The 20,089-nt window shown below is 43.1% G+C and overlaps 1 protein-coding gene across 1 annotated transcript in view; it reads right to left on the reverse strand.

Annotated features, from left to right (window-relative positions):
* The window catches only part of LOC126481388 (uncharacterized), a 397,340-nt gene that overhangs the window by 17,642 nt on the left and 359,609 nt on the right, over positions 1–20,089 (reverse strand). Inside the window, exons 2-3 of the mRNA XM_050105111.1 lie at positions 14,634–14,728; positions 8,466–8,627 (exon numbers count right to left, since the gene is read on the reverse strand). Coding sequence (XP_049961068.1) covers positions 8,466–8,627; positions 14,634–14,728 — 257 coding nt within the window. The remainder of the gene's footprint in view (positions 1–8,465; positions 8,628–14,633; positions 14,729–20,089) is intronic.

A 20,089-nucleotide genomic window follows, 5' to 3' on the forward strand; every position in this document is an offset into this window, starting at 1 on the left:
CTATTTAAGCAGCGTCATGTAACAGTGTTCTAAGCGAAAAATAGTTATATTAAATAAATTTTTACTTGATTTCTACACCCCCATTTCACAGTGTCCTGAAGAGGTCTCAGCTAGATATGGCAACCCTAGTTCCATCACACAAGCTACGATGGATGCGATACTTCGAACCAGCTTTCTTCAGTAGGCGTTCTGTTGAATGAACTGCTCAGTGCAGAAAAGTACAAAGCATTATTTTTTAAAATCAAAAGCGTTTATATCTAATAGCTAGCTTCCATTCATCGTAATGCTTTTGTTATTTACGATTTTCGAAGCGCTTCTATTATAGCCGGCCGCGGTGAACGAGCGGTTCTAGGCGCTTCAGTCCGGAACCGCGCGACTGCTACGGTCGCAGATTCGAATCCTGCCTCGGGCATGGATGTGTGATGTCCTTAGGTTAGTTAGGTTAAAGTAGTTCTAAGTTCTAGGGGACTGATGACCTCAGCTGTTGAGTCCCATAGTGTTCAGAGCCATTTGAACCATTATTGAGCTTCGATTATACTTAAATTACAAGAAAGTACTGGCTGATTTTATTACATATATGCTACGATCTTTCCACCATGATAGTTCCTGAAATATTTTGTATTATGCATATCAGATACAGTACGAAATTCATAATGTCTGTTATCACATGACATGCTGTATTCCTCGCACTCAATTCCATTAAGTATCAAATATTTAGTAAGAGTAAACAAAACATGACTGAAGCGTAAGACAGACTGAAAGAGCAGATTTGCTGAAATGTAGTTCATAACCCTTCAGCGATTCCGTACTTGACCTTATGTGCAAGCGGCTACGCATAGTGTGTGTGTGTGTGTGTGTGTGTGTGTGTGTGTGTGTGCGCGGCCGTGTGTGCGCTCACAAGAATCCAGTTTAGGGAGAGAGAGAGAGAGAGAGAGAGAGAGAGAGAGAGAGAGAGAGAGAGAGGACGATTCCTCTGCACAACCGAGGCCTGGAGGAAACTCTCGTCAGTAGGCGAAAGGAGCGTCACCTTGCTGTAGCTGTACTAGTACCCCGTACCGAGCGAGGTGGCGCAGTGGTTAGACACTGGACTCGCATTCGGGAGGACGACGGTTCAATCCCGCGTCTCTCCATCCTGATTTAGGTTTTCCGTGATTTCCCTAAATCGCTCCAGGCAAATGCCGGGATGGTTCCTCTGAAAGGGCACGGCCGACTTCCTTCCCCATCCTTCCCTAATCCGATGAGACCGATGACCACGCTGTCTGGTCTCCTTCCCCAAAACAACCAACCAACCAACTAGTACCCCAATGAGTATTCGTCTACTACAGGGGTGGCCAAGAATTCGATTCGTCCTGTCACGAGTGCGACAGCGCTCAGCTGGCTGGCGCATTTCCCCCCACCACCACGCCACACTGTCTAAACATGAGGAGGGGAAAGCTGCTTTTGGCGCGCTGAAGACATAAATTTTTTTTTTAGTTCAAACTGTCTGCACACGGCAGGAGCAGAGAATTTCTCAGATTTTTGCACTCATGTTGCCACATAATCGGGACTTTTTCATAATCGGAAAAACGCCTTTCACACACATATGTTGGTCGAAATATTGCAGCACTTTTGCAACCTTATTATGGAGACGTGGAAACTCTACATGAGGAAAGCAATGTGGACGTGCTGGACAGCTTTAACGTTAAAGGGAATCGTCTTTAAAACGGCAATTACAGGGCACATCAGTCAGTTCTGGAAAACAGTTGGAAAATAGATGTAAGACTGGCAGTGCCCTCAAATCGTTTAGTAAACTATTCTCGTATTCTTTCAAGGCTTCATCGAAGTTTTAAAACCTCGTGTTTTCTTTCTCACCAGTGAGCTTAGGTTCAAAAGGCTCTGAGCACTGTGGGACTCAACTGCTGAGGTCATTAGTCCCCTAGAACTTAGAACTAGTTAAACCAAACTAACCTAAGGACATCACAAACATCCATGCCCGAGGCAGGATTCGAACCTGCGACCGTAGCGGTCTTGCGGTTCCAGACTGCAGCGCCTTTAACCGCACGGCCACTTCGGCCGGCAGTGGGCTTAGGGAACTAGACTGTGTTTGTCAGTATGTGTCCTTTCTACAACGCGACTTTCTTGCTAAATGGATCCCCAGAAAATCAGAAATAAGGTTTTTCTCTCCTTGCAGGTGTCTTACTGTGGACAGTGTGCAGTGAAGTCCACTTGAAATGCAAGGTCTGCAATCCATCCCGGATGTTCTAATTTTCGACCTGCTCTTCTTATTCCTTCATAAATTGAATAATAGCGAGTTTTAAAACGAAAAATCGTTCTAGCCATGCCCCATGACATGTCAAACGTACTTTGCAGTAATAAATAAAGTCTCCACACTCTTCGTTCAGTTCCATCGAAAACTGTCTCAACTGACAGCGTAATAAAGCATGCGACTTCAGAAATTTTACTATTCGTACCACCAATTTCTTCACGTGCTCCTTGCCTGCAAATGGAGCACAAAGAGCTTCTTGATGTACAGAACAATGAATCCCGTCTGTCGATTGTTGTAATTTTTTGCTCTTTCACTGTCAACTCAATCTTTAAATAGTTTCTGCTTGGCATTGTAATATTGTTTCATAGCAAATTTACAGTGGACGTCGCTTATATGCCTAAATAATATTTATTGAAAATTCTCACCCCTTCTGTCATTCACATTCATTTTTAAAAGCTTGTGGCGATAGATCACTAGACTGACACTTTCTGTGCAAACAGCCACTCGACCTGTGGACGTCCTCTGCATCACGAACAAATAGCGAAGGGTGAACGGCGCTGACACTACGAATCTGCCGAACTGAAGAGTGTTGTGCCGACCGAAAAATGCCAAACCGCAATGCTCAATGAAATATCGTGCTGTCCCGAATGCTTCCGAGAAGGACCGAGCGAAGCCGAAACAGGCTGTTCCTTGGCCCGCCAGCGGTCCGCACACCCTGCACGCACGAAATTTGGAAAATTGTCAGAGTGAAGTACAGCAGGAAATGGACTGGTTTATCAGTCACTGAACGGGAGAATACAGTAAAGAAACACAGACTTCTGTTTACATAAACATAGTTAAACATGAAAACTAAAGATAGGCAATTGAGAACGTAAAATAAATATTCGTCGTCAACACTGAAAATGTCACCCTGAACGTCGAATGTTATGGTTTGTACTTAGTAGCCCCTCTTTTCCTCTTCATAATCTGTTTCATTCTCCTTAGCATGGATTTCTTCAGAGATACTGTGGTCTGCACCGTAATTTTACACCATTCCTTTACTAGAACGTTATTTAGATCATTTCTGTGCGGTATGATCCCTTATTGTGGTGTGCGTACTGTAAGACCTTCTGTGCACACACCATCAGATTATTTGACTTGTCGCTCTAGCGATGTAGGCGAGTGTCAGCAATATGTCTCGTGGTCTTATTGTGGGGTGTTTATTTCCTGCCGTTAGGTCAGACGATGGAAATGCCACTTGCACGCTTAGAGTAGCAGAGTGACGGTGACCAACTTTAAACAGAACTTGATTAATTTTCACAACATTTATTAAAATAATAACAAGCATAAAAATTACTTAATTCGGTTCTGGATGCTATTTACAATTGACAATCTGAAGTTCCTTTGGCCTTGGTACTTTAATCTTATTCTCACATATCTCTGATACTTGACAAAGTGTCTATACATTTCTCTTCATGGCTATGTACAGGAATATGGTAATCTTGTTAGGCGCAGACTGAAACTTGACTGCAGACTAATGTAGACTAATGCAGACTAACTAATCGGAGGTTTTTTTTTTTTTTTTCATTTATTGAATTTCAATTCCCCCCGAAGGGGGCGGGCTGGCAGCAGCTTAGTACGCCGCTCTTCAGCCGACAGATTTTGTGACAAAGATCAAGAGAACAAATAATAAAAAACAGGCGATAAAATCGGAGACTTGGAGAGTAACAAGGCGAAAAGAAATCGTGGAACTTAAAACAACAACACAGGGATGATGACGCTAATAAAAATACATACGAAGTAGACAGGGAAAACAATAGACAATTAAAAAAACACGGCGACAGTCTGGATTCTGTTCGCAAAGGAAATAAAATTCACACCGAGCGACAGCATGGTTTCTGTTCCCAACACGAGAAAGACAAACAACACTGAATAGTCACTGGAAAACTGCACTAAAACGTTGGCAAATGCGACACCACAGTCGAGAGCAGGTGGGGGGAAACTGGACAGAAGATGGGAAAACAAAAAAGGGGGGGAAAGGAGAGTAAAAACGAAGGGGGGGAGCCGGGAAAGGAGCTGAAGTAGGATGAGGACCCATAAGAGGGGTGGGGGGCAGACGCGACAGGGAGTGGGGTAGGCAGAGGAGGGGAATACAAAAGGACTGGGGGGGAGAAGGGAGGTAGGGAGAGGTTTAGTGGGGAGGAAAAACAGGACGGAAGGGGGGGAGGAAGAGGGATAATCGGAGGTCTGTACACACGTTATAATACCTCGAGCGTTCAGGTATCACTGCACGAGTGTGAGCCGCGAGGAGAAAAGGTTCTACGTTAGCAGCAATCTCATTGGCTGCGTTACATATTAATACACGGATCGGCGGAAGCAGAATTTGGTCCATCTCTAAGACAGCGCCATCTCGTAGTGCGGAGACGGACTAGCGCTGCGCCTGCGCTGTTGTGCTTAGCGGGTCGCGCTCTATTGGGAAAATTGTGTACGCGCTGACTACGCGGAACTATGTACACAACTCTTATATTTTTGTCGAGTATGTTTCACAGATTCTGAATGGGATTGCGGTGGTCTCCTCATCCAGCGGGGGTGTCAACAGTCTTGCATCTAGAGCTGTATGTTTTGATCATTATAGTGTGTGAAAATGTAATCCCTAGAAAGGCCCATATTATTCTCACTTCTGAATATGTGCTTTTAGGATGTTTACGTAAACCTTGTGGTCCATAATTTCACCGACAAAACAAAAATGCTCCACACCATTTGCACTCGTGTAGTCCCAGATAAGAATCTCCATGTTTAACTGAAACGGTTATATTTCTCTCTCGAACTTCAAAAGTCTTGTCCACACTGTTACTCACCCGTTAGACAAACAGCTCGAGTGGGCTATCGTCAGTATGTACGACCTTCTTCCTGAACTCAAGCCTGTCGGGTTTATAGCTATTTTGTCGAAAAGTGATACGTTGAAAACCTTGGCTTTACTATAAGGGTTATATGTGAAACAGCAAACAGCCACAAGTATGGTTGAAGGAGGTTTTTTGGCTCAAACCATGACTCGTTTCGGATTTCTTACAAATCCATCTTCAGGTAGTTGTTACACGTTTAGTTTTGTTTTCTTGCTGGGGCCTCGTCTTGTAACCGTTATTGGTTTTCTGCATTAGGATAAACTTTCTGGCTTTCCTAGGGCGGCATCTGAACTTGAGTATCAAGTTTTGGAACGGTTAATTTTGAATTTTTCTTGACGTACCCAAGTATATGTTGATTTTCCAGCTGGGATAAAACTGCATGATGACCATTCGTTGTTGGTTTTCGTACATTTTGTTCTAAATTCAGTGTAAATCTCTCGCAATATCGTTTCGTCTCTCCCCTGTTAACCAGCTTCTTATACGGGTATCCACTTTCATATCTGTAACTCGACCAGTGCCTCGTGTCCATACTCCGGCGCCAGACTGCACGCTATTGATTCAAACGATGCCTCTCGGCCGCTGTTAGCCGTGCTGCAGTTCAAAGTTAACCAAAGGGGAAAGAAACGGTACACCATCAAATGGCTCTGAGCACTATGGAACTTAACTTCTTTGGTCATCAGTCCCATAGAACTTAGAACTACTTAAACCTAACTAACCTAAGAACATCACACACATCCATGCCCGAGGCAGGATTCGAACCTGCGACCATAGCGGTCGCGCGGTTCCAGACTGTAGCGCCTAGAACCGTTCGGCCACTTCGGCCGGCTGGTACACCACCTCTGTCAACTTTTGTGGTATTGCTAAGTCGTGACCACGCGGTACTCTTACAAAATGCGCGACTGGAAACGGAGACAAAAACGGTCTTAGCCACTAGATGGAAATAAAAATGAGCGTTTGGCGTCATTGGCCGGGAGGGGCTTGCGGGGCAAAAAAATGGCTCTGAGCACTATGGGACTCAACATCTTAGGTCATAAGTCCCCTAGAACTTAGAACTACTTAAACCTAACTAACCTAAGGACATCACACACACCCATGCCCGAGGCAGGATTCGAACCGGCGACCGTAGCAGTCCCGCGGTTCCGGACTGCAGCGCCTAGAACCGCTAGACCACCGCGGCCGGCGGCTTGCGGGGCAGGTCCGGCCGCCTTGGTGCAGGTCTTATTACATTCGACGCCACATTGGGCGACCTGCACGCCGGATGGGGATGAAATGATTATGAAGACAGCACGACACCCAGTCCCTGAGCGGAGAAAATCCCCGACCCAGCTGGGAATCGAATCCGGGCCCGGAGAACGGCAGTCTGTCACGCTGACCACTCGGCTATCGGGGTGGACATAGCCACTAGATAACAGTGTGGCGGTACGTCACATAACGCGATAAAAATGATATTGAACTACTTCGCAAATATGCCAAAACTGACGTCGTAACGAAATAAATATTATCGCAGAAAAATCACAAAGACTCTGTAATTAATTAATATGATCCTGCGAATGTAATTGCGATCTCTGTTCTTTTGCAAAAGAATCGCTCTCTTTTCCCCTTTGGTCCTTTGTAGTGTAAGAAGCCATTTTGTGACGAGGTACGAAAACGTGTAAGTTTCATTCAATATTTAGCCTAAATATAATCGAATATTACTTAAAAGTGTTGTAAAATTTTATATGTACCAGCTCCTATATTCATGAAACGGCAAAATTAATGTCTTTATGCAAATTTTATAGGGGAACATTGGTGCAAAGGTCAGCGCCATTGTTCTAAATGATAACAGCCCAGAATCGTAATAAATATCTTTATATTTGCTAATTTTGACAAATAAATATAAATGTAAATGTAGGAGAATTCTCTTGATTAGCGGTTCTTCCTTTTAAACAGTAAGAGTAATCAGTATTTCCAATATTAAATCATGTTTGAGTAGACTGAGTTCAAGAAATTATTTTGATCCCCGATTAATGAAATCGCGAGAATCCCATTAACGTTTGTTGTTGTTGTGGTCTTCAGTCCTGAGACTGGTTTGATGCAGCTCTCCATGCTACTCTGTCCTGCGCAAGCTTCTTCATCTCCCAGTATCTACTGCAACCTACATCCTTCTGAATCTGGTAAGTGTATTCATCTCTTGGTCTCCCTCTACGATTTTTACCCTCCACGCTGCCCTCCAATGCTAAATTTGTGATCCCTTGATGCCTCAGAACGTGTCCTACCAACCGGTCCCTTCTTTTTGTCAAGTTGTGCCACAAACTCCTCTTCTACCCAATTCTATTCAATACCTCCTCATTAGTTATGTGATCTAACCATCTAATCTTCAGCATTCTTCTGTAGCACCACATTTCGAAAGCTTCTGTTCTCTTCTTGTCCAAACTATTTATCGTCGATGTTTCACTTCCATACATGGCTACACTCCATACAAATACTTTCAGAAACGACTTCCTGACACTTAAATCTATACTCGATGTTAACAAATTTCTCTTCTTCAGATACGCTTTCCTTGCTATTGGCGCTCTACATTTTATATCCTCTCTACTTCGACCATCATCAGTTATTTTGCTCCCCAAATAGCAAAACTCCTTTACTACTTTAAGTGCCTCATTTCCTAATCTAATTCCCTCAGCATCACCCGACTTAATTAGACTACATTCCATTATCCTCGTTTTGCTTTTGTTGATGTTCATCTTATATCCTCCTTTCAAGACACTGTGAACTGCTCTTCCAAGTCCTTTGCTGTCTCTGACAGAATTACAATGTCATCGGCGAACCTCAATGTTGTTATTTCTTCTCCATGGATTTTAATACCTACTCCGAATTTTTCTTTCGTTTCCTTTACTGCTTGCTCAATATACAGATTGAATAACAACCCTGTCTCACTCCCTTCCCAACCGCTGCTTCACTTTCATGCCCCTCGACTCTTATAAGTGCCTTCTGATTTCTGTGCAAATTGCAAGTAGCCTTTCACTCCCTACGCTTTACCCCTGCCACCTTTAGAATTTGAAAGAGATTCATTACCACAAACTTGAAAAATAATATATGAAACCGATTTTGGTTAGGCACTGAAACACGGTTTTATGGTTGAATATTTGTGAAATCTGGTGGTTGCTTTTAATATAAAAACATAGTGTCGGGCAATCTAACTGCGAGAAGTACCACAACTGAGTCACTGACATAAATAATTTTCCAGTTGTGAAGTAGCCAGAATAACACTAACTCCAACTTTTCATAACACATAAATACCAATACATATAAGAATCACCACAACAGGTGATACAGCAGCGAGCGAGTGAGTGTCTCACCTGGAAGAGCAGCTGCGGCCTGGAGTGTCCCAGTGGCTGGAAGAGCGGCGCGAATGACGGGAAGAACTGCTGGTCGGACGCCTCCGGGTCGTCTTGCTGAGGGTCCGGCCCGTCACCGGCTCCAGCGCCCTCCAGGGAGTCGTCGGAAGTCAGCCCCGCCACCTGCCGCAAGGACAGTCCTATCAAGCGGACACACCAAGAAAACTATGCCTGTAAACCTGCATCTACAAGGATACTCAGCAAATCACACTTAAGTGCCTGGCGGAGCGTTCATCGAACGACCTTCATAATAATCCTCTATTATTCCAATCTCGAACAGAGCGCGGAAAAAACGAACGTCTATGTCTATCCGTGCGAGCTTTGATTTCCCGTATTTTATTATAATGATCGTTTCTCCCTTTGTACGTCAGCGCCAACAAAATATTTTCGCATTCAGAGGTGAAAGAGAAGATTCGGCCGCAACGAAAACTGCCGTTGTGTTAATGGTGTCCAACCAAAATTCTGTATCATGTCCGTAACACTCTCTCCGCTATTTCGCAATAATGCAAAACGTGCTGCTCTTCTTTGAACTTGTACTCCGTTAATCCTATCTGGTAAGGATCCCAGACCGCGCAGCAGTACTCCTAAAGAGGATGGACACGTGTAGTGTAGACAGTCTCTTTAGCAGATCTCTTACATTTTCTAAGTGTTCCACTAATAAAGCGCAGTCTTTTGATTTGCCTTCTCCACAACATTTTCTATGTGTTCTTCCCAATTTAAGTTGTTCGTAGTTGTAATTTCTAGGTGATTAGTTGAATTTACGGCCTTCAGATTTGACTGATTTATTGTGTAACCAAAGTTTAACGGATTGCTTTTAGCACTCATCCGGATGACGTAACACTTTTCATTATTTTGGGTCAGTTTCCAATTTTCGCACCACATGGATATCCTTTATAAATCGTTTTGCAATTTGTTTTGATCTTCTGATGACTTTACTTGACGATAAACGACGGCATTATCTGAAAACAACCGGAGACCACTGTTCAGATTGTCTCCCAAATTGTTTATATATACAGGGTGATTCACGAAGATGCGTAAATATTTTAACATGTTATTCTACAAGTAAAACTAAAGAAAAAAGTTCTTATAACCGTATGTCCGCAAATGTTTAGTTACGGAGTTACGGCTAATAAAAGATTTTGCCTGAAATTTATCAACTTCGTTAATATAAAGCCATCGCAAAACTGTACGAGGTTAAAGTAAAGCACAATTTCCAATTATGTTGTTGTTATTGGTGTGGTGAATCTAATAAAACATGTCCCAGACGTGTACCTGCAGTAGTTTTCCAGAACATCGATAGAAGCAAAGATTATTATACTAGTAAATTTATTTGCTTTCAATTAAGAATGTGCGAGGGTCACTCCAAAAGAAAAAATACTGTTTTCATTCTGCATGTGTGAAAGTTTTACAGTGTGTAGATACATCCTTCCCGCTTGTTTTCAAACTTAGTTCAACCTGTTCCCGTGAGTGGCGCCGTCACAGCATGTCTTCAAGATGACTACTACACTTGACGTTCGTCAGAAGCAACGTGCTGTCATAGAATTCCTGTGCCGTGAAAACGAGACAGTGGGAAACATCCACAAGAGATTGATAAAGGTGTATGGAGGTGCTGCTGTCGATCGCAGAACAGTTGGTCGGTGGGCAAGCAGGTTACGTGATGAAAGCGGGAACGGCAATATTGAGGATTGTCCTCGCAGCTGCAGGCCTCGTACTGCACACACTCCAGACAATGTCCAGAGAGTTAACGAATTGGTGACTGCTGACAGACGCATCACAGTCAACGAATTGTCACGCTACGCTGGGATAGGGGAAGGAAGCGTTTGCTGAATACTGAAAGTGTTGGCGTTAAAAACGGTTTGTGCCAGGAGGGGTTCCCAGGATGTTGACAGTGGCTCACAAAGAAACAAGAAAAAACGGTATGCAGCAAACTTTTGGAACAGTACGAGAATGGTGGAGATGAATTTCTTGGAAGAATTGTGACAGGTGAAGAAACATGGCTCCATCATTTTTTACCAGATACGAAGAGGCTATCAATGGAGTGGCATCATGCAAATTCACCCAAGGAAAAAAATTCAAAACCACACCTTCTGCTGGAAAAGTTATGGCTACGGTGTTTTTCGATTCCGAAGGACTCTTGCTTGTGGATATCGTGCCAAGTGGAACCACCATCAATTCTGATGCATATGTGACGACACTGAAGAAACTTCAAGCTCGACTGAGTCGTGTTCGACCACATCGGCAAAAGCAGGATGTTTTGCTGTTGCACGATAACGCACGACAACATGTCAGTCAAAAAACCATGGAAGCGATCACAAAACTCGTATGGACAACACTGAAACACCCGCATTACAGTCCTGACCTAGCTCCATGTGACTATCATCTCTTTGGGAAACTGAAAGACTCTCTTCGTGGAACAAGGTTGGAAGATGATGACTTCCTAGTGCATGCTGCCAAACAGTGGCTCCAACAGGTTGGTCCAGAATTTTACCGTGCGGGTATACAGGTCCTGGTTCCAAGATGGCTAAAGGCAGTTGAGAGGGATGGAAATAATGTGGAGAAATGAAAATATTGTTCCTAGAGGTTGTATCTACACATTGTAAAACTTTCAAACATGTAGAATAAAAGATGGATTAAAAAAAATTGTGTGCATTTCTTTTGGAGTGACCCTCGTATGAATGTTTATATCATTGTTGCAACCGTTAGTGAGTTGTTTCAGTCGTTTCCTAACCTCGAAACGAGTTAGTTTTTTGTATTGTTCAATGAAAGAACATATTTAAGTGAAACCACGTAGTAACTGTTGTAGTTTCACGACCCTGTGAAACTGAAACGAGCAACAAAATCTGTTCATACACTTCACACGGGGAAGAATCATCGGGAAACTGGAAGAAGAACGAAGTGTGACGAGGGTAGCCCACGAGTTTAGTACTGCTCATAGCTTTGCTTCACATGCACGAACAGCGTTCTGAAGCTCAGGCACTGCTGTTAAAAAGACAGCACGTGGTCGACCACGAGCAGCTACAACAGCAGATGACCGCTAAACTGTGCAACAGGCAAGAATGGATCCACATCATGCAACTGCAACCACACTTAACAGGACTGTGAGATAACCAATCTCACGCTACACAGTGGCATGGCGGCTGAATGGGGGTAGTCACTTTGCCCGACGACCGGTACTCTCCGTTCCGTCAACACCCGCACATGGGCGGCAATTGGAGGAACTCTTGGAACGAGAGGCTTTTCGGCGAATGGGCTGTCCTGCCCGTTACTCCGACTTAAATCCCATAGAGCACAAGGGGGATGCGTTGATACGTATTGCAGCGCCTCCACATGCACCAACAGCCTTCTAGCAGTTGTCAACTGTGCTGGTGGACAAATGAAATCCCCCACCACAAGAACTCCTTACCAACCTTGTGGGCAACATCGGATACCGTGTATTGTCGTCCGTGGTGATCACACTCACCCTACAAGGGGAGACGGAAGGCAATTTTTATCCCTATCCTGCCAATGCTATTTTACCCTTTGAGTAGGTACACTTTTCAAAAGAACTATAAGTGAAAAAACAATGAAATTTTTACTGCATACATATAACATATATGCCTCAATTTACAAGTAAAATAAACATAATACCTCTTATGGTGCTGAAGAAAAAAAAATTCTTTTACTAGTAAAATTTAACTTTTTTGTACATCAATTATTATAAAACAGTTTCTGATTATTTGGTAGTTCTCAATTTACTTGTAATTACATATTACCATCTGCAGTAAAAATTGACCAAATTTCGTGTTTCTAACCCCATTAGATTATCAAATAATGGTACCTGAAAGGAAAAAAAAGGTAGTTTTGAGAAAAATCCATGTCAGGTTTAATATTGCAATTCTTGTGTAGTTATTGATGAGAATTACTTACCAGCAATATTTTCCTGCGCCATACTGAGCATCATCTGAATCATACTGATCTTCTTTTCTTCTCTTTGTCCCTCTTCTTTTCTGTCTGGCTTGTTTCGTGCATTTTAAATTAGCAAAATCTGCTTCGAGGATTCTCTCTTTATCTATTTGCACCAAGGATTTTGCAATATTTCCACTAGATTTTATGCCCAATAATTCAAAAATATCCAGTTTTCTAATTAAACCATCATTGAAGCATAAAATAGCATCATAAACACCAAGTTTGAGGGTTGTAAGCTGAACAAATACGGTTTTCGGTAACTGGTTCCAAATGACAGAATTCACACATTCATTTAAATTTAGGGTTTTCTCTTGAAGACATTTCTTCGACAAGGTATCTTTACAAAGCTCTCTAAATATGGGTTTAATTTAATTTAATTAAATTAAATGCTGTGCATTATCTCTGCATGGCGCAAAAAGGAAGGCGTGGCATTTAAATGGCAGATTGCACAGAGCGTCAGGAAAACCATCATATCTCACGAAAAAATTGTCGTATTTGTATAAAACAAAAACTGTTTCATGCAGGAAAGACCAGGCATTTCAAATATGCTAAAATCTAACAATCGAATTTTTGAAACCAACTTGCCTTCCATCTCCCATTAAGCACCATGTCTCGCCTTTTGCAATGTCTGGGGAACAATCTAAATCGTGGTGACTTTAATGTAATTACTGTCTTTGAATAAACATGTCATTTCTGTTCGCCTCAATACGAATGTCTGTATCTCTTTCAGTTACAATCCGTACTATTTGCTGTAGCAGTTGTTTCTCTATACGATCCAAGTTTCATCGAGCTATGTTACTGGCAATGATGCATCACGCGAAAGTTACCTTCGTGCATAAGTTTTGCGCTCCATTGTATGTACAGTACTTTTACTCTGTTGTAGAATTTTAGAACATGTTTTTTGCTCGCGTATCATCTCATTTCTGGAAACCTATAATCTACTCTGTAGGAATCAACATGGATTCCGGAAACAGCGATCGTGTGAGGCCCAACTCGCTTTATTTATTCATGAGACCCAGAAAATATTAGATACAGGATCCCAGGTAGATGCCATTTTCCTTGAATTTCGGAAGGCGTTCGATACAGTTCCGCACTGTCGCCTGATAAACAATGTAAGAGCCTACGGAATATTAGACCAGCTGTGTGGCTGGATTGAAGAGTTTTTAGCAAACAGCACACAGTATGTTGTTCTCAATGGAGAGACGTCTACAGACGTTAAAGTAACCTCTGGCGTGCCACAGGAGAGTGTTATGGGACCATTGCTTTTCACAATATACATAAATGACCTAGTAGATAGTGTCGGAAGTTCCATGCGGCTTTTCGCGGATGATGCTGTAGTATACAGAGACGTTGCAGCATTAGAAAATTGCAGCGAAATGCAGGAAGATCTGCAGCGGATAGACACTTGGTGCAGGGGGTGGCAACTGACCCTTAACATAGACAAGTGTAATGTATTGCGAATACATAGAAAGAAGGATCCTTTATTGTATGATTATATGATGGCGGAACAAACACTGGTAGCAGTTACTTCTGTAAAATATCTGGGAGTATGCGTGCGGAACGAATTGAAGTGGAATGATCATATAAAATTAATTGTTGGTAAGGCGGGTGTCAGGTTGAGATTCATTGGGAGAGTCCTTAGAAAATGAAGTCCATCGACAAAGGAGGTGGCTTACAAAGCACTCGTTCGACCTGTACTTGAGTATTGCTCACCAGTGTGGGATCCGTACCAGGTCGTTGACAGAGGAGATAGAGAAGATCCAAAGAAGAGCGGCGCGTTTCGTCACAGGGTTATTTGGTAACCGTGATAGCGTTACGGAGATGTTTAGCAAACTCAAGTGGCAGACGCTGCAAGAAAGGCGCTCTGCATCGCGGTGTAGCTTGCTGTCCAGGTTTCGAGAGGGTGCGTTTCTGGATGAGGTATTGAATATATTGCTTCTCCCTACTTATAACTCCCGAGGAGATCACGAATGTAAAATTAGAGAGATTCGAGTGGGCACGGAGGCTTTCCGGCAGTCGTTCTTCCCGCGAACCATACGCGACTGGAACTGGAAAGATAATGACTGGCACGTAAGGTGCCCTCCGCCACACACCGTTGGGTGGCTTGCGGAGTGTATATGTAGATGTAGATGTAAAAGTAGTAGAGGGGTGCGCTAGAAGCTGAGCGCGCTGCGTGTTGCCTACCTGCGCGGCGTCGGCCCCGTCCGCCTGCGACGCTGCCGGCAGGAGCGTCAGATGCTCGCCTCCCTGTTCGCCGCTCTTCTCGCCCAGCGCTGCGTCTGCAACAGATGGCGGTGCCACGGTCACTGCGAATAGTTTCTCGCCTCTGCTTCATTACTCTACGTTATTTCACTAAGTACAATCTAAGGAAAAATAAAACAAAATATATATATAACTAAGACCATGCACCACGAGGAATCATCCGAATGGGATGGAAATCGGTAGATGTGATGTACATGCACTGGCAAACAAACTATTACAATTTCAGAAAGACTGGATGATTTATTCAAGGGAAAGAGCTTCACAAATTGCGGAAGTCAATAGCGCCTTGGTCCGCCTCTGACGCTTATGCAAGCAGTTATCCGGCTTGGCACTAATTGAGTTGCTGGATGTCCTCCAGAGGGATATTATGTCAACTTTCGTCCAACTGGCGCGTTAGATCGTCAAAATGCCGAGATGGTTGGGAGGCCCTGCTCGTAATGCTCCAAACGTACTCAATTGGGGAGAGGTCCGGCGAGATTGTTGACCAAGGTAGGGTCTGCTGGTTATCATGGCTCAACTAGAAGCAGGGCTCATCACTGAATTTATCTACCCAGGTCAATGAGATTCCAGGACGACGACGTGTCTGGAGACGCCTGAATTTGTTGCCCACCATGCGACCCGACAGCCAAAAGTGATGGTCTGGGGTGCCCTTTCTTTTCATAGTAGGATCCCTCTGGTTGTCATTCGTGGCATCTTACAGCACAGCTGTTCATTGACGTTGTTCTACGCCCCGTTTAATTTACCCTTCATGGAAAACCATGCTGGGCTTACATTCAGTAACATAATGCTCCTCCGCACATGGCAAGAGTTTCTACTGCTCGTCCTAGTGCTTGCTAAGCCCTACCTTGACCATCGAGGTCGCCGGATCTCTCCCCAGTTGAACACGTTTGGAGCATTATCAGCAGGGCCCTCCAACTAGCTCGGGATTTTGAAGAGCCAACGCGCTAATTGGACAGAATTTAGCACAATATCCCTCAGGAGGACATACAACAACCCTATCAATCAATACCAAGCCGAATAACTGCTTACATTAGGGTCCGATGTCGACCAACGTGTTATTCAGTTGCTCAGTTTGTGAAGCTCTTGCCGACCGGGGTGGCCGAGCGGTTCTAGGCGCTACAGTCTGGAACCGCGCGACCGCTACGGTCACAGGTTCGAATCCTGCCTTGGGTATGGATGTGTGTGTCGTCCTTAGGTTGGTTAGGTTTAAGTAGTTCTAAGTTCTAGGGGACTGATGACCTCAGCAGTTAAGTCCCATACTGCTCAGAGGCATTTTTTGTGAAGCTCTTGCTCTTGAATAAAACATTCAGTCTGTCTGAAACTCTTATCATATATTTGTTTGTGTATATATAAGGTGGTTCAGTTAAAAGTAACCTGCTTCCCCTTTCAATGCGAATGTAATTATTCGACTTATCAAATACAGTAACTGCTACAACAATGGGCAGCGTTATGCAGTAATCGAGTGTTGAGATTCTTCTATCAGCATTTCCGTTTATTTTATCTTGAAGTTAGGTGCTTCTCTATGCGGTCTACGAAGTAACTTTCTCGATAGGAGAAGGATCTGAAATTGAGGAAGAATATGTGAAAATAGGTTCGATTAAGGAAACTCGTGAAATTTTCGGGGTCAAGTATTCGAATAGACGACTACCAGCAAAGGGAGCAATACTGAGTCTATGTAAAAATTGATGCACCTACGAATCTTTGCGAAACGTATAATGACAAAGATTTCCTTCAGGTCGCACATCAGAAGTTATTGCAGACATTCGCCGCAGAATTATTCAGAGCCCAAAAAGTCTACACGTAAACTGGCCCAACAGGCGCATGCAAGTAGAAGGAGGAGTTACCAACAGTTATTGAAAAAGTTTTAATTTGAAGCTATATCATGTGACGGTTGTGGAGCAATTACGGGAAGAGGACAGTCAAAAACGTGTAAATTACTGATAGTTGCTTCTGGAATATCAACGAAGGTTTGTTAGATCCTTTCTATTACATCATGAGTGATGAAGCATGGTTTATCTTTCCGGTCATGTGATTTCACAGAACACGAAGTACAGGGCGACGGAGAACTCTAACATTGTGTGTCAGCAAACCACTCCATGATGAAAAAATCGGCGTTTGGTGCGGTGTAACAGGAACGCGCATCATTCGACCGATATTTTTTGACGCTCCCCTCAACATCGTTGCATATTTGGATATTTTTGATAAATTGTGTGCCCAACACACTGAATATGAAAGACAACACTGCTTCTTCCAGCAACATCTAAGGTATTCCTGGACTGAGTCCATCGTGTCTTCACTGAGGAACGAACTGCCAGCAAACATTTATAGCCACCTCATTCGCCGGATCTGATAACACGTGATTTTTTTTCCTGTGGGGGCATTCTAAGAGCAAGCCTATGGAACAAATCCACACACAATACAGATCTACGCGCAAGACAAGAACTGAAAGACAATAACAGCCGTGAAGTTGCCATCACCTTTATCCGAACTTTACGCTGGATATATCCGAATACGCTCAGACGTGCACAGCTGTGTATTGATATTGATATTGGGGGGAGTTACTTTCAACATCTTCTATAAATATATTTTTCCACTGTATTTTTCGTTTTAAGCAAACGATAAGTCCACTTAAGCACATCGTTTCTGTAATTTCGCTGCATTTCCTTTAAATTGCACAAGCTACTTATGTCTGTGCTATCCTGTATATTATATCTACCTATTACCGCTCCACTCAGATAACTCCCCCGTAGTGGGCCTTAGTGTGTATTTTATAGGCTGAAACAGTGTCTTACGTATTTAATGTTTAATATTGAAAGGGACATTTAAAAGTATTAATGTACGATCGAATGAAAGAAATTTAGAACGTTAAAACGAAAGAAAAAACTTTTAAAGAAATGACGAACGTCCGAAGGAACCAATAAGCGTTCGAACGGACATAGGAAAGTTAGAACTTGAAATTAACGAATGTTTAAATAACAGACCAATAAAACATACAGATGTTAATTTCATTGAATTTGGGAACAAACGGAGGAATTTTGGAATGGCTGAAAGTTCAAATTTTCGAACGAACGAAGACTATTCCAATTTTCGAACGAACGAACACTTGAAGACTGGAACAAACGATCATTCATATGGTCAAAGAAACAAAACGTCAATAGAGCGAATGGACAATGGAACATTGGAATAGTTGACAGAATGTTCAAAATAAAGAACTATGATTCTAATGTTTGAACGAAGGGGCATGTGAATGTCCATCTAATGACGGAAAATTTGAATGAACAATCATCAGAATATACGAGTGAAGGAAAGTTGTCACGGTTGAAACTCGAATGTTTGAATGGATAAACGCCTGAAAGCTGGAACAAATGGAGATTTGATTGACAATTAAATGAGCAAATGTTCAAACGAGCAAACGTTAAAAACTGTTTAAGCGAATGAAGGATCGTTAGAACAAATGAATGTTCGAAAAGACGAACATATTTTCAATTTTTCGAACGAATGAACGCTCTAATGTTCGAATTACAAAATGTTAGAATGTCCGAAAGAACGAATTATATTTTAGTTGGTTCCACCAGGTTAGGTACTTATTTATTTGCTTGTTCTGTGTTTCATACACTGGTACCCAGAAGTAAATCGCTTTTTCCACGTACTGTATGTAATTCACGATATAATCATACAAACTGTCAACCAGATGTCCGTATGATTGTGTTCTGCACGGAAGATGGCATTCAGGTCAACGGACAGCCATGCCAATGATGACGTCAGGGCACCTATGAAGCGAGGGAGTGTTTGCTGGGTAGCCCCACATCCACAATCGGTGCGTACACAGTCACAGACGGTGTAGTATGGCACAGAGAAGATGCCTACCACACTCTCTGCCGTGGAGGGCCATAGAAAGCAAGCAAGCAGGACAGCACCAAACTGATTTGGCCCGATGGCTTAATGTGAATTGTTCTGTTGTTTCACGGACGTGGCGACAGTTTATGGAGACCGAAACTGCATCCCGAAGGCCAGGGCGGGGCCGACCACGTGTGGGTCCAGAAGAGAGGACCGTTATTTGCCTGTAAGGGCACGGCAGTACCACTTTAGTACTGCACGGCAACTGGCGTGTGAGCTCGGTGCAGAGGGCGTCGGCAGAGTGGCCTTTAATGTCAGAGACATGCTGTATGTCTACCTCTGACGCGTCTTCACAGAAGGGAATGTCTAGATTGGAGTCGTCAACATGCCAAGAGGACGGTCGAACAGTGGGGCCACTGCTGTTTTTACAGATGAGTCCCGATTTAATCTGGAAAGTGATTCTCGATGGATTTGCATCTGGAGGGCACTTGGAACACAATTTTGGGGCCGAAAGAAGAGACGGAGATAGAGGAGGATCCGTAATGGTGTGGGCGGGGATTATGTTTACCACTCGAAACGCTCTTCATGAAATTGTACAGGCAAATCGGCAACGTTTAACTGCCGTCAGCTATCGTGGCGAGATCTTGGGACCTCATTTGCGGTTGTTGCGAGGTGCTGTGGGCCCAGACGTCGTATTGATGGACGATAATGCTCGAACTCATAGAGAAAGGGTGATGACGTTTTCTTGGAAACGGAAGATACTGCGCACATGGAGTGGCCTGGTCGCTCTCCCGATTTGAGTCCCATAGAACATGTCACGGATGCTATAGGGGGGCGGAATGCATCACGTCAGCATCCACAAACCACTCTCCAAGACTGCGAGCAGTTCTGCAGAAAGAATGGGCGTTACTGCTGAACATGAGACTGATTACATCATTCGCAGCGTGCCCCGTTATTGTCAGGCCTGTGTTGCTGCCAGAGGTGGTCATCCCCCATACTGACCACATTAAACAGTTGTCGGAATGTGTGTGCAAATCCATTACGTTGGAAATAAACGAAGAACATTTTTGTCCACCGTTATGCATGCTGCTGTTGTTTACGTTCTGTATTTTTTTATATTGTTTCTTCTTTATTATCATCTGTTTATACTGTTTTGTGGCAAAATAAACGGAACCTTTCAAAATTTCCTTTTGTTGCTTTAATTATGGACACCGGTGTATTTGCAACAAGTCACTGTGATATGGAGCATATCAGTGAGTTTACGAATAATATACTGTCTTGCAGTGGCAACTTAGCTGGTATTTGGATATTTACCTATAATTTTAATCTATAATAAAATGTGATAAATACAGAAAAATCACATAAAAATATGATTTATACAAAAGTTCATAGACGGAGCAGCAGCACAACTGGTTTCAATGTATTTTTTTAAGACTTTTATTTTCGCCAGGGTATTCAATTCACCAAGGACGTGGTAAAATAAAATCTGTGTAAAAGTAGTGTTACGATGTGTACAGGAGGTTCATTTTTATAACTAGGGT

Source organism: Schistocerca serialis, chromosome 5 (assembly GCF_023864345.2).
Source record: "Schistocerca serialis cubense isolate TAMUIC-IGC-003099 chromosome 5, iqSchSeri2.2, whole genome shotgun sequence".
Taxonomy (NCBI): domain Eukaryota; kingdom Metazoa; phylum Arthropoda; class Insecta; order Orthoptera; family Acrididae; genus Schistocerca; species Schistocerca serialis.